This window comes from Labeo rohita, chromosome 22 (genome assembly GCF_022985175.1).
Source record: "Labeo rohita strain BAU-BD-2019 chromosome 22, IGBB_LRoh.1.0, whole genome shotgun sequence".
NCBI classification, from domain to species: domain Eukaryota; kingdom Metazoa; phylum Chordata; class Actinopteri; order Cypriniformes; family Cyprinidae; genus Labeo; species Labeo rohita.
The window spans coordinates 24,675,203-24,691,565 of NC_066890.1; the positions used below are offsets into that span (position 1 = coordinate 24,675,203).

Consider the following 16,363-nt stretch of genomic DNA (forward strand, 5'->3'; position numbering starts at 1 on the left):
GCTTCAGTGAGAAGCAATAAACGTGGAAGCAAAAGAGGAGAGCGCAAAACAGAAGTACAATACGAGGACTTGTAAAGAAAAATTCTGAAGGATTTTGATACAAGGAGAGGTTTTCCTTTGCTGTAAACAAAACAAGGTTCCCGCAAGACTAGCATTTACACTGGAGCACTTTAAACTTATGCTATGCCTACGCCCCACGTCATCCAAAAATCAAGCTGCGAGCAACTATGTTGATGCCAAAAATTGAATTACGTCACGCATATTGTACAGATATGTTAGAATCAACCCAGGCTCATTGGAAATGTGCCTCTATATACAGTACATTTCTACAGCACCATAATTATGTATGAATATGAATAGCCAGAACATTTCCTAATTTAACTAATATTTCGTATATCAATCGTATTTGTCTGAAAGAAAAAAGTCATATACACCTAGGATGGCCTGAGGGTGAGTAAATCATTGGGTATTTTTCATTTTTTGGTGAATTATCCCTTTAAAGTTATTCCATTTCACTTGAATAAAATGCATCTTTTGGTTAAAAAACTTAATTAACACAGTCATGAGGGTCTAAAGTGGTCCTCTATGCTTAGTTTTCTTGTCACATGGCAAAATGTGGCCATCCTTGGTTATGCCACACAAACGGTGCATCCGAAATTACATCTTAACTATGTTTAAAACAGTATGTTTTGTATAGTATGAATATAGGTAGTATGAATGAAAAACTAACATTTTTCATGTTATCATAAAGTTTCATAAGGTATAATGCTTAAAAAACAATTAATTGCTTTGATTGAATTATCCTTTCGCATTCCATGGAGGAAATAAAGTTGGGTTTGGAATGACATGAGAGTAAATAAATGATGAAATGATGAGTTTTAATTTCCGAACTATTCCTTAAAAGTCCCACAAGTCAAGAGCTTGAGCAGCTAGCAAGTGTGCAGTGTTTGTACACGATAGAAGTTCAACTTATTATTCTCATGCTTGGATGGATGGGAAGGAGAGCAAAGGTTTTTGGTTTTGGCAGGAATCCCAGCTTGGCATGGGCTGCCGGTGCTCGAGGTATGTGTGGGTATCCGTGTGTCCAAGTGTGTCCGTCTTACAGAAAAGGTACAAGTATGCACGTCTGTGCTCCATGGAGGTTTCCCACACACATCACTGGTAGATGTGGTTGCGCCGTGACTCATTCTCTTTGGCAAGGCGGGATCTCAGGGGACTTCAACTCCCATAGTCCCTTTTTTCTCTGCCTATTTTTACCACAACCATAACAAATGTCCCCTCATTTGCTTTTCCTTTTTCCTCCATATCAAACTGTCACTTGATAGCCATGCATATCAAAATGTCATTCCATATCAGCCCTTTCGGTTCAGCTCGTCTGACCTCGTACCCCTTCCCCCTTTCTGTCTTCATTGAGATGTCAGTCATGAACTACATAGACGCTGGATTTCCAGATTCTTCACCTGCTGAAGCTTTGGTGTGTGTGCGTGGGTCCTCACACATTCCTCTCCATCTTACGGCTAAAGTCAGGGTCAGGAATGCAACTCAAGCTTGTCACACACACACACTCATATGAAATAAAACAAGAACATGCACCAGAATGCATTGTTATAAAACAAAATTCCAGTCTTCGGTATGAGTGGAATGGATGGAAAGCTTCCAGAGAATTCTGTTAGTCCCTTTCACCTCACCAAATCGCACCAAACCTAATTCGGAAGGTAGTGTTGTGCGCAGTGTCTGTTTTATCAGTCATTTGTTTCAACTCTAGGACACTGTGCTCACGTCCTGCAGTCTGCTGTCTTCACCTTCTCCTTTTTTTCTTGTGGCCCATTCAGTGTTGCTTTCTTTCCAATCATTTCTTCTCAATAGCTGTCAGTCTGTGGTGCTTCCTGTCTCAGTGGGGCTAATTAAGGATTCACCCATCTAAAACTGTGGAGAACACTAGCTTCAGTAGACCCTGAAACTCACTCACCCCTAATTCTCCTGTTAGACATTAGTCTGACAGAAACACGGCTAATGTAAACACCGTCTGAATCTGAACTAAATGTGTTAACTATTAACTTTATAATAGCTCAGAGGAAAACACAGTGCTAACTCACCTCCAGAGTCACAATATAAAGCTAAATAAATTAGTTTTTTAATGAACTCGACGGATTATCTTTCAAGTACAGTCCGCAACGCATTTCTCGTCAAAATGTCAAGTCCTCACTTGAGGAAATTTTGAAGAAATGTGGCGCGAAGTGTAAATAATATCATTTCTGAACAAATTTGTCAACAAATACGACGTTTTTTTATTTTAACAAACTGCTTACCTGCCTGACGTAACCTGCAGAAAGTCTCACTCAATGAATCAATCTGACAGAAAAGATTCGAGTCACTGAGATGAATCAAAATCCCCACCACTGCAGTTTTTTTTCACTGACGCGGTGACTTGAAAGGCATGTGGTTAGCAGAGATTACCTCGTCCTGAGGGGGCGCGCAGCTCGTTGAGTTTAAGATGAGGAGATGAGAGAAGCTGCAGTTCATTCACTGTCAGATCCTTTCCCAGGCGAAGACCTGCTGAAGTTTGAGCCAAACCACTTTTATATGAGACACAAAGTGTGGACGGTGCATAAAAACGGACTATTTTGGATAAATGTGGACACTTTGTACTGCGACTTTGAGCCTTTAGGAGTACATGGATTTTTTATATATAAAATTCAGATGCGGTAAAAGGATGAAGGATCGCTTCATTCATGTTTTGGCGCACTGATTTGTAACTTTCACTTAATTTAATGGATTAAAAACGACAGGAACTTATTAACCGGAGTTCGTTTCCTTGCGATTCTAAGGCTCGAACTTGTCGGACTTGTAAAGAGTTCATCCTTTGAGCGATTTGTCTGTGAAAAGGCATGTTCCCTGGCTCCACGCCGGTTGGAGCATCTTTGCGGCTCCGGACGGGAAAGTTTCGCCTGCGCTGGGACACATTTGGACCACAGGGGAGATGAGAGCCGCGCTGATCCACTTTCTCTTCTGCTGCTTCTCTCTGCTTTCAGCAGCCGCTGAGGTAAGATCAATATCTGAACGCATATGCATTAAGGAGGAAGAAGAAGAAGATCACGATGGATTTTACTTAAGAGAGAGAGAGATTCTTTTATAAATAGAAAGAGAGAGCGAGCATGCAGTATAGTAAGGCCTGTCACTACGCAGTTCTTCATTATAACTTTAATGGTCATTATAAAAATGGAAAATCGCATTTCGCGTAATTGTATGTGAGAAACGAGAATGTCTAAGATGATGGACGTTCTAAAATATGTTTTTAACCCATTGTTTTTCTAAATATATATTTTCTACAATAGTTTAAACATGTGGCAAGTTCTTAGAAATGTAACGTGCACTCATGTTCATTACATTCGACTGGGAAAAAAAACAAAATCACATATAATTGTGTCAGTTGGTGCAACCATCAAGTTCACTGGACTTTCAACACACGTGAGCACTTAATCGCTTCAAAATGCTTTTAATTAATTATTGCATTTTGCATAATAAATATTAAGAATTTATAGGGCTTTGTCCACAAAAAGTTGAAAATTAGGTATTTTGAAACCTAATCTGTGATAAAGTCACGGGGGTCTAAATGGGACTTTTCTGTTTTCTTGCATGTTTTCTTACTAAATTCAGATATTCATTTGTATAAAGTTATATAAAGTTAAAAAGTAATATTTTTAAACAGGTTTACTAATTTACTGACCAGCTACAACAATCTTAATTTAAATTTGACATATTTTTGAATAACTTTTTTTTTTTTCCCACAGGAAGCACCAATTCCACAAGAGCTGATCGAGAGACTCTCTAACAGTGAGATCCACAGTATCAGCGACCTCCAGAGGATCCTGGAGATTGACTACCTAGGTAAATTCTTGCTGTTTTATCTTATTATTTGATAAAACGAGCGAGTAGGTATCCTAAACTTAAAAGTCAGTGTCAACTAATGGGGATACATATCAATGACTTTAGTATCTGTTCAAAAGATTTGTTCAAATTCGTTTACTGGTTTGTTTAGTAGCCCTTCATGCAGGTTACCTCTTAATGTAGTAGGTGGCTACAAGTTTATGTTAAGAGTGACTCACTGAAACATTCACTCAACTGATTCATTAAAACACCCAGAGTCCTACTTGCTAACTGGCTGCTGAACAATTTGCTAAATAAGGACTATGACTACCGCAAGACACTGATTTGTTCATGAGTGAAATGTGTCAAGTCACCAAAGCGTTGAGGTCCAATGTTGGGAGAACAAGACTCTGGGAAAAAATCCTTTCAGAGGAGACTCACTCAATCTTCCGCTGCATTCAAAGTTCATGGACCTCGGCATTTAATCGAGTTTAAACTGAACGCCTAGGCACCTGTTTCCTAGAGACCGCAGCGCTGTTCCTGCAACTCGTGGCGCCGCATGCGTCGCAGGAGTATTTGAACTTGGTAAATGATGTCATGGTTTGGCGGCACCAAATGAGATACGTCAATGTCAACATCAGCGTAAGACACTGAAAATGCAAATACCCAGTAAACTACAGCCCCTTCCACACAGCAATTACCAGTATGACTTTACCAGTAAATACACAAATATGCTGTTCACACAGGCAACGGCATTTTGGCTTTGCCGGTAAGAGACCATTCACACATTAGCACTAAAATGCCGGCAAATTCTGTGATGTTAGTCATCGGAAATGAATTTTAAAGCTGCGCCGTTGTCTTTATTCACCCACATGAGTAGAGGCTCTTTAGTTTCATTAAGGCTAGGCTATCTGTCCAATTTGACAAGTCTGAGTGACAGGCATAAGGTGATGATCAAACAGAATGCATTTTTGCTCTTATAAACATGAGACTTGCATTACAGTATCCAATTGCAGAGCCACTGCACTGATGAATGGAAAAAAAGGCTGGGCCTCAAGCGTGACACATTGCGAGACGAGGTCAAAGATGTCTATCTAGTGCATATTTACATTACTAATTTTTAAAAAAAAGGCAGAGCTTTGTAAACAGCTCAGAGTAATCATGTGATTTCCATAAGACTGCTGTGATTGGCCAATTTGGGCCAAAAACAGACTTCATTCGTCAGCACGTTTTACATGTTCATACTGCTAATCTCGTTCTGCGTTCACACAGAGCACATTACCGGTAATTTTCTGGTAATGTTACAACGTCTTATACCAGTAAATTCCCAGAAAGAACTTACTGGTATTTTTGAAAAAGTCCTGTTTACACAGAATCTCTTAATGGTTATTTATCAATATGTGTGAAAGGGGCTTTTTAGGGCTGGACGATTAATCGAAAAGTAATCAAACTAAATTCAGAAGCTCTTACAACGTAATTTTCCCTTGTCCGTTATTTCAATTTTTAAATTATGTTATTAATTTCCCATTAAAAAACATACTACCGTGTGTGTAGTCGGCACTATACGGACATGTATGACCATTGCGTTCGCATCTTTTGTAGCTTATGTGGCGTGTTTAAGAGGCCATGTCAAGCTAACAGAATAAACTTTAACATGCAGCGCATGTCACTGACCAATCAGAAGACCGTGGAGGCGGGGCAAGCATTGCAAGCTCTTGTTTACAGTAGCAGATCGGCACGGCAGCCTTTGAATTTGATGCCAACGTGGCAGTGTAGGCATTCTGTGCTGCACTGCGCTTATTTTTTTAAAACCATTTCTGAGCGTTGCGTCTAAAACGTGAGACGCAAAGATGTTTTCTGTGTGAAAGGCCAGTAAGAACCCACAGAAAATACTTGCACATATAACTTAACCCTGATACACACTACACAATGTTTGCCCCGATTTTCCGCTGATTTACAGTCTGGAGATGTTGAAGCTAGTTGTCGAAAGTTAGAGCCAGTCTGCAGATTAGAGTTGACAGATTCCACCGAAAATCGCGATGTATATGAAGGTCACAGACTCCGATTTTTTAGCTTCAGACTTTAATTCCATCCAGTCAGAGGATAATTAACATGTCTGACATTTTGAGCCGATCTTAGAAAGCTTAGGCTGTGTCCACCAAAGTGTTTTTGGCCAGCTGAAAACCAAGGCGCTCTGCTGAAAACGCTCAGCTGTGAGCACTTGAGAGAGCACAGCGTTTTTTTCCGTTAACCGTGTGGTTGTTATGATATGGAATATCCGCTTAAGTAATGGCAGATGCATCGTGAATGAAATGTTTCTCCAAGCATCATTTTTCATAACGACAGTATGGCAGTCTGGCATTTCCATCTGGTAAAGAGATAAATACTCGGAGACAAGTAATATGAACTTCTCCAATGTTGTTCACTCGAAGTACAAGCAGGGTGATCTATATTAGTCCCGCCCCTCCTCCACTCTGATTGGCTGGTTGACTAGAAAGTGACAGTGATGTGCGCAGCGGTTTACTCAAAGTTGAACATTCTTCAACTCTCAGTATCAAGAAAAAAATGCTTGAACGCTCAGTGTTCAGCACGAAAAAGACGCTCAGTGTTCTGCACCCTTCTGCCGTTTAAAAAACATGGCCGTTTTAAAACGAAAATGCACTAGTGTAAACAGGGCCTTATTAACACGTCCGGTTGTATCAGAAAACAGAGGAAGCCATTACGCGTTGATTTTATATGTGCGAGTGACACGAAAAACATCCCGCGAGTAATTTAGAGTGATATCGTGATGAGAATATTGCTTTGTTTTTGCTGTGCACACAGCATGAGTCTCTTTATCCACTTTATTCTTTTCATAAGAGCGGGCTCGACCATTTGTAAATTGTATGGGTTTGGCTTCCTGTCTCATCCACGTCCAGCTATTTTTAGGTGGAAAAAACAGCTCGTTTTGCTTCTTGATATTGCAAATTGGTGTGTCTTCCCTGTTGAAAAATCCAGAATATGCTGGTTAGGTATGTTTTGAAGCATGGCTGCTGGTTTGAGCTGGTTTAAGCTGGTCATGTTCTGGTTCCAAGCTGGTCCTTAGCAGGAGCTAGTTGCTTAGGACCAGCTTAAACCAGCTCAAACCAGCAGGCATGCTTCAAAACATACCTAACAGCATATGCTGTTTTTATGCATTTTAATGTATTATCTTAATTATGAGCACACTGGTTTGTAGTGCAAACTGTTTTACCGTTTACTGTTATTTTTCTCGTTATTTCCCCATAGCGGATAATGAACCGGAAGTCTCGCTCATAGGTGTACTTCCACGTTGAAGAAAAAGGTGGATAGCATGTTTGTTATTCAAAATTTAACAGTAGCTGCACACTGCATTGCTATTGGTTGTATTTCGTACATTTATTTCCATTCTCAATCGCCATTCGTCAGCTGCCTTTACGTTGAAAAGATATGAAGCAACATCCTATTTTCAAAATCGACTAGTTGTTTGTACACCCCAGCAAAAATTTTAAAGGCATCCTGGTACGATTTGCCTGGTTTTGGTTCATGTCACTTTTCGTAGGAAACTTTTGACTTCAAAGAACATGGTTTCGAAGGCCCACCCGAAGGGGTTAAAATCTCCCGAGCGCTTCAAATCTAAACTTCCAGCGGATCTAATGAGGAAATGCTGCAGCCGTAACGATATGAGTCTCGAATTTGATTTGGCCCATAAGCGCTGTAATTGAAATGCAAACAGCTGCGTCTGTGTGGCTGGTGCCTGAGGGAGGTCAAGAGACTCTCTCCATTATACTGTTGTCATGCCGCCTTTATGAGTTGAGTGCGGCTGAATGCCAGCGCTGCTGTAATGTATTATTCATGTCGAATTCCTCAGTTTGTGTGCGTCTCTGCGTGCGAGTGTGCGTCTGTGTGTTTGGGAGAGAAAAGAGGCTGAAGCTCAAGTAGTGTTTGCGTTTGTGAGGTCCGTCGCTCCGCTAACGACTGTGTGAAAAGCCGAGCGGGTCGGGCGGCCACGGTGCTCAACCCTGAATTAAAACCACCCTCCTCCTGCATTGGGCCGGTTTCCGGGGGCAACAACAGGGGCATCTCTGTCCCCCGCCGTCCCGCTGAATGGCCCTGTGGAACAGCATGATTAAATACTGCACACTTTGGTCGGACTAGCTAAAGCGTTTTGGCCGACACAATCCTTTCTGAACATCTTATTGTTGAGTCTAGGTTTTCTCTGCGTGTCCTCAGGCGGTGCATATATATTCGGATTGTCGAAGTGTGTTGGCAGGTTGGCAGACACCTTTAATCTTTACTTAGAGTGGTAATCAGACCGGGTTTTCTTGATTTTTCTTTTTTTGCAATCAGGCCAGTGGAGGCGGCATTCACAAAAAGGTTCAAGGGCGCTTTTCTTGACAATAGCGAGGGAGGGATTGGATGTTAGCTTGTTCTGCAAGCCAAAATATGTTGCACTGTTGACTTTTGTGCTTCATTCTTTTGCTGCAGAAAATGAGGTGCTGCAGGACGTTAAACAAGGCCACTATAAGGAGCATCTGTATGACAGCAGGCATCTCAAGAACTCGCACTCCAGACGCAAGAGAAGCATTGGTAAAAAACAGATACGAGTGTTCACATTCACGGTGCAGATCTTCCTTGTGCTGTGCGTTGATGGGTTTGTTGTTTGTTTAGAGGAGGCAGTGCCTGCCGTCTGTAAGACTCGCACTGTGATCTACGAGATCCCACGCAGTCAGGTCGATCCCACGGCTGCCAACTTCCTGATCTGGCCTCCGTGTGTGGAGGTGAGACGATGCTCGGGATGCTGCAACACCAGCAACATGCGCTGCCACCCGTCCAAAAAGCACCACAGGACCGTAAAGGTGAGAACACATCTTTTCTTCTGTTTATATTTTAGATACACAGTATTTATATATTATATTTTAAATACTGACATTATTAATAATTATTAATATTTTTAAATATTTATAATAATTATTATTTTTTTAATATATTTTTTATAATACATATAATATATGACATAATATACAATCTATAATTAATATTAAATATTATTAATAAAATATTATTTATAATATTCATAATATTCACATTTTAAATATTGAAGTTATTAATTATTGTAAACATTTAAAAAACACATACAAAATATAAAATGACAAGTATTTATAAAATCTATTTACAAATTTAAATTTATTTTTTTAATGAATAATACATATAATATTTTATTCTTTAGAATGTACATATAGATGAAATATTTTATAAAGTATTTATAAAATATTAAATACACTGTTATTTTATATACACAAATATTTAAATTATTAAATTTTAATCATGTTAAATAATTTACTATTTTTTTTTAATTTTGTAACATTTAAAAAAAATAATAGATATAAAATATAAAATAATTATAATATTTTTGTATTATATTAAAATCATATAAAATAAAAAAATTATGTTAAATATTATATAAAATATTAAACTAACTATTCTAAATGTTTGTACTAATTGTAATTTTTTAATTGATTTTATTTTATATAAATATATAAAATGATATATATCATTAATATTAAATATTATTAATACAAATATTCATATTCAATTCATAATATTCACATTTACATTTAATATATAAGTTAGTCATGAATAATACAAATTTTACATATTTTAATATGTATTTAAAAATCAATTTATAATTTTTAATTTTTATGAATAATACATATAACATTTTAATACACAGTTTTGTTAGAATTTATATATAGATCATTATAAAATATTATAGATAATATTTATACACTGTTATTTTATATACACAAATATTTAAATTATACAACTTGAATTATGTTAAATAATTGTACAAATTTTAATTTTGTAACTTTTTAAAAATAATATATATAAAATGTATAATAATATCTAATATTTTTATATTAAAATTAAAAAAACATTTTATATATACCTTTAACATGCTATATATTATATGCGTATGTGTAATTAATATAAAATATTAGATAAAATATTATTAAATAAAATATAATTATATAATGATAAGTAATTTTGCAAATTTAAATTTTTAAGCATTTTTATAAATAAAACAAAATATAAAATAATATGTATTTTTTAAATATTAAAACCTGTTATTTAAATATGTTATATATACATTAAACATGCTATACATTGTGTGTTTGTTTGTGTGTGTAATTAATATAAAATATTATAGAAATTATTATCGTTAAATACAATATGTATGTATATGTAATAAACTTTATATTTTTATGTAATATGAATAATAAAATAATAAAAATATTTATGCTTTTTAAAAATAAAAATATAATATTTTCAATAATAAAAATGCAAAATATAACTTATATGTTATATGTTACTTATGTTTCTCCTGCAGAAAAGACTCCAGTAATGTGTCTCTTCCAGAGTTTTAGAAGAGATCTCAAGTTTCTGTGCTCAGTTTTCAAAGATACTAAAGTCTGTAGCCAAAAGATCTCAGACGTTTCTTACCTAATTCTTCCCAGACCAAATTACCTGAGTTAAGCGATTCCCATTCATTCAAGTGATGCATGTCTAAAAAAGGATCATTTGTGCCTTCTGATAGGAAATGTAGGTGAAACTCAAAGTTGATCGTTAAATGAAACACAACTGTGACCTTCTGCCTTCTTTCTCCTTCACTGAGCACATTTATAAAGCAAATATGTTTTTGTTGATGCAAATCCCCATTCGCACCAAGCCGTGACCGTGTTTGCCACTTGTCAAGCTCTTTTTAAGCTTGTAAAGCTTTTCACATTTCTCAAATTCGAACGTAACAAGAGCGAGGCGTAGGACGTGCCAAAGGGAGGACAATGTCAGTGGGAATTTCAGGGCCGCTGAGCACACCGAAAGCGTTTCAGGCCAGACTTAGTTAACGAATAGCCTTAACCTTGAGTTAACCGCTGCAAATATCTGTCTGTAACGCGGCGGCCGAGGGGTGTGTTCTGTTCCGTTTATCTCGCCAGCTATGTGTGTGAGTGTTCAGACCTGAATAAAGTATTGTATAAATGGGCCTGCAGGGCAGCTGAGTTGGCAGGGAGGGAAGCAGTCTGTCAGTATGATGTGAGGGGTGTGTGTGTGTGTTTAGAAAGAGGTTTGAGGCGGCTCATCTGCATTACAGGAAACCGACGAGTCACATTTAGCTCTCGCCTTATCTCACCTCTGGAACAGCCGAGGAAAAATACACCGTTGATAGGGTTATGAGTGTGTGCGTGCAACTCAGGATGTTCCCACACTCACTCGGTCTCTCTCTTTCTCTCAGGTGGCCAAGGTGGAGTATGTACGCAGGAGGCCGAAGCTCCGGGAGGTGCAGGTGCAGCTGGAGGATCATCTCGAGTGCATCTGCACGTCCAAACATCACTCAGAGTCCCGCATACACATGGGTACGCGTAAACAGTACTTTTAATCGTTCGCTTTCCCACACCTTGTTTTATTTTTTCCTCTCTCCACCCTTTTTTCCTGCCCCGACGTTTCCTTCGGTTCTCCTCCGCTCGAAGGCCAGCCCAGGGCGAGAGCTAAAAAAAGAAAAGGAAATGGAAAATGAGATAAATTGTCCAAAAGAGGCAGGCAGGCAAGATTCTAAGACTCTATATATAGACTAATGGTCAGTAAGATAAAAGCCAAGTGGACTTAATGGGTCAAAGGATAACATGGTACAGTAAGATTTGACTGTTCTTAACAACACAGCAAAAACAATAACGCTGTTATCGTTACTAAAAACTGTTACTGCTGTTACCTAAACAAACAAACAAACAAAAAAAAAAATATATATATATATATTTATATATATATATATATATATATTATATATATATATATATATTATTTGTTTATAATATAAATAATTAGAATTTATTTATATTTATTTATTTGTAATATTAGTAATAATTCATATTTATATAAAATTGTAATATACATATAAATAATCATAAATAATTTATAAACAATTTAGAAAATGATTTATATTAATTTATAGTTATTTGATATTTATATAAAATTGTGTGTGTGTGTGTATATATATATATATATATATATATATATATGTATATATCATTATAAAATATTACATATATTATAAAACTTATTTTACATACACAAATATATATAATATTCAACTTGAATTATGTTAAATAATTGTACGAATTTTCATTTTGTAACCTTTTTTAAATAATATATATATAAAAGGTAAAATAAAATCTAATATTATTATATTAAAATCTTTTATTTAAACATTTTATATATACCTTCAACATGCTATATATTTTATGCGTATGTGTAATTACTATAAAATATTACATAAAATATTATTAAATAAAATATGTACTTATATAATGATGTTAAGTAATTTTGCAAATTGACATTTTTAAGCATTTTTATAAATAAAACATAAAATATAAAATAATAAGTTTTGTTTTTATATTAAAACCTGTTAATTAAATATTTTATATATACATTAAACATGCTATACATTGTGTGTGTAAGTAATATTAAATATTATAGAAATTATTATTATTAAATAAAATATGTATGTGATTATATATTTAAGTAATTTTATAAAATTAAAAAATTCATAAATAATACATTTAAAATAGATAGTCTAACGTCTTTATATTACATTTTTATATAAACTTTTTTATATACATAATTATTATATATATATATATAAACATTATATTTTATGTAATATAAATAAAAACGTTTATGCTTTTAAAAATAAAAATATAATATTTTCAGTAATAAAAAATTCAATAATAAATAATCACAATGAATTTATTTAAAACATTTTAGAAAATTATTTATATTAATTTACAGTTATTTGATATTTATATAAAATTGTGTATGTATATAATATTATTTATTTATAATATCAATGTAAATCATTATAAACAATTTAGAAAATTACTTATATATCTATATAAAAATTATTTATATAATATAAAAAAAAATATTCTGGATAATTAAATGTAACCAGTGAGAAAAATGAGGAACAAAGAACAAATTACAGTCATACAAATTACAACCAAACATTATTAAATTTTTTTAGAAAGAGTTGATGATTTCTATCCACTGCACATGTGTACATGTGTACAAAATAAATAAATAAATAAATAAATAATAAACAAATACATAATAAATTAAATGCTGTGTAACCTATAAGACTTTTTCTTAATTAATTGTTTTAAATAATATTTTATGTAATTTTTAAATACTATTTATAAATGTAATCATTTTTTACATTTTACAAAATGTAAAGACAAATGAACAGTCAGTAAAAAAAATTAAGAACTAAACAGTATACCAAATATTATTAAAATAATGAATGAAAATATTATTACAAATGAACAGAACGTTTTTGGGGAAATATATATCATTTATTTATAATATAAATACAAATAATGATCAATAATTTATAATTATTTATATAAAATTATTAATATAATATAAAATAATTATTCAGGATAATTAAAAGTAAATTGGTGAGAAAAATGAGAAACAAAGAAACAAATTACAACCATAAGAAATTACAAGACAAAAAGCAAGCAAACATCATTCATTTTTTAGCGAGAGTTGATGATTTCCATCCATTGCACACATGCGCCATTTTAAATACAAATATATTTACTTATTTTAATATTTATTTTAATAATACTTATTTTAATATTTAATTGTGTGTGTGTATATATATATATATATATAAATACACAATTAAATATTAAAATAAAATTTGTAACCTATGAGACTTTTTCAATCAATTATTTTTTATAACATTGTCATTTATAAAAGTATTTATAAAGTTTTTATATTAAAATGTAATAATTTGAATTATATTTTACAAAATGTAGACAAATAAACAGTCAGTAAGAACAATTAAAAACTAAACAGTACACAAAATATTATTAAAATAATGAATATTATAAAAAATAAATAGAAAGTTTCAGGGGGAATTATTTATAATATCATTTATTTGTAGTATAAATATAAATAATTATAAATAATTTATAATTATCTATATTTATATAAAAAATATTAATATAATATAAAATAATTCAGGATAATTAAAAGTAAATAGTAAGAAAAATGAGGAACAAAGAAACAAATTACAATCACACGAAATTATAACAAAACATGAATAATCTTTTAGCGAAGCTGATGATTTTCATTCACTGCACAGGTGTGCCATTTTAAAGATATATATATATATATATATATATATATATATATACAATAAATGCTGTGTAACCTGTGAGACTTTTTATTTTTTATAGTATGTTATGTAATTTTTAATACTATTCATTAAGTTTTTATCTTGTAATAATTATAATTGTATTTTAAAAAAAAATGTTAAGACAAATAAACAGTAAGAGAAATCACATGGCATATAATATTTTATGTTTACATGTTATATATTTTATGTTTACATACTTTTTGTTTGACAGTTTCCATCATTGCACATTTTACCCCACAGAGCTCCATTGTACACAGCTTTTTTTGTCAGTTCAGCAGGTGTGCTGTCAAAGCCTAACAAGGTCTTTTCTTCACAGCAGATATAAGGTGAGCATGGCACTGGATAAAAGAAAGCAGAGGAAGGCCATCGCATCCAATCAGATAACCCTGACTGCACGACAGCCATTGAGTGATATCATCTGAAAAGACGAGGCGGATGTGAACTGTTCAACCCTGAGCGAATCAGGACAGCCTTTTTGGATCACTTTGGACTTTTGATGCACCTTTAGAAGGCACCTGGAGAAAGACTTTGGTTTTGGATTAAAACCCAGGGGAACTGAGCACAACTAACTAGAGACTGCAATGACAGAGACTCGCAGAAAACGAACTTTGAGTCGCAGACCTTTCCACGACCTTTTAAAGGAGCATCTATCACAACTTTATCTGTGTATGAAAATGTATTTTCTTCAGCAAATATCTGTATCATCTTATTTTTGTAACTGCCAGTTTTCTATCAACACTGATCTTCTCTTGTATATGCCGTAGAATGAACGAATACAACAAAACACAATCTGCAGTAAATGATACTAATAAAGTAAATACATTTTACTGTGTTTGTTTAAAAGACAACTGTCCCACAGATCAGTATGATTGTGTGCATTCATTACGCCATGTTCTAACCAGGAGTTCTGTGATAAATCTTATCTCTTCCGTGTCTCTTGCTATCTGAAATGTTCTCCTAACCAACTGCAAAACACAGCAACCGATGGGAGACAAGACAATTTTTACAGTCTACTTCAAATATGTTTCAGATGAGCTTACTGAGGAGATGAATGCAACCACAGTGTCCTAGAAGTGAACTGATATTGATCACACATGGTTGGAATTATAAATGTTTAATGTAGTTTCTATGTATCTGTGTAGTATTTATGACATAAAAAACAGCTAAAACCAGCCTAAGCTGGTTGACTGTTTTTAGCTGGTCAGTAGGCTGGTTTTAGAGAGGTTTTGGCCACTTTCAGGCTGGTCTTAGCTGGTCAGGCTGGGAGACCGGCTGGAAAGATCAGCTAAAACCAGCTACTTCCAGCTTAAACCAGCTAAAACCAGCCAACCAGCCTAAGCTGGGTTTTTTTTCAGCAGGGAATTTAAACTGTTTCATTTAAACAGAGATATACTGACCAAATATATATCTCTTAAATTTAAACATTTAGTCTATAGAGGGTTTGCACATTATGATTTAGTCAGTCACTTGGATGCGCTGCTATATTGGCGATACTCTGATGTAAACAACAGCATTGATTGCATGGCTAATGTTCTACTGAATACATTGTTCTGCTAATTTTTCTGTCTAAACCATGGAAAAAATATGTGGAAGCTGCTAAATCATATATAGAAGAAATAGTAAGCAGAAAATGGCACAATATTTTAAAAAAGCTAAAGTTAATAGGTGGTAAAGATATGTACGGGCAGTATTAATTAAGTTATTAGCCTAATTTCACCTACCTGACCAGAAATGAGAAGAAAACCCACGAATGTTGAGATTTTTGATTTTTGCCCTGGAAATCCTGGTTCAGTTTGGCCAACGACAAATGCCTTTTGTTCCTCAGACAGTTTTTTGCACTCTTCTACTTGATTTGTTATCATTTTTGGCAGTCCATAGTTCTCCAAATGTTTTTCCTGGTCTAACCGAATAGTACAGCCCAAACCATGACAATTAACGTACCAATTTTGGCAGCAATAACCAGCAAAATATGCAAATTTCGTTCGGTTCAGTGGCACATTCTGTGCTGCCAATATGGCAGATGACACATCAAAACACTATTGGCACGGAATACGTGCAGTACTAAAAACCAAATCATTTTAGTCTGACCAAATGACTTAACCAACATGACTTGACAGTTAAATTTACAAAACTATCCTGACAGGTAAAAGCAAAGCTGTGTAGCTGTTTTACCGCATTGCGGCACGTAGCCCCGCCCCCTCGAAATCGTGACATAGGGCTTCTGGTGTACGTTAAGCATTAAAC

At 34.3% G+C, this 16,363-nt stretch overlaps 1 protein-coding gene across 2 annotated transcripts; it reads left to right on the plus strand.

Annotated features, from left to right (window-relative positions):
* Positions 1-2,466: 2,466 nt before the first annotated feature.
* pdgfaa (platelet-derived growth factor alpha polypeptide a) lies at positions 2,467-14,946 on the plus strand. 2 transcript variants are annotated; one of them, XM_051094107.1, is made up of 6 exons: positions 2,467-3,043; positions 3,792-3,888; positions 8,353-8,454; positions 8,536-8,723; positions 11,156-11,276; positions 14,439-14,946. In XM_051094107.1, the coding sequence occupies exons 1-6, from the start codon at positions 2,981-2,983 to the stop codon at positions 14,447-14,449; spliced, it is 582 nt and encodes a 193-aa protein (XP_050950064.1). In that variant the 5' UTR covers positions 2,467-2,980; the 3' UTR covers positions 14,450-14,946. The 2 variants fall into 2 exon arrangements, with proteins under 2 accessions (XP_050950064.1, XP_050950063.1); XM_051094106.1 differs by having other exon boundaries at positions 2,470-3,043; positions 14,436-14,946.
* Positions 14,947-16,363: the final 1,417 nt, after the last annotated feature.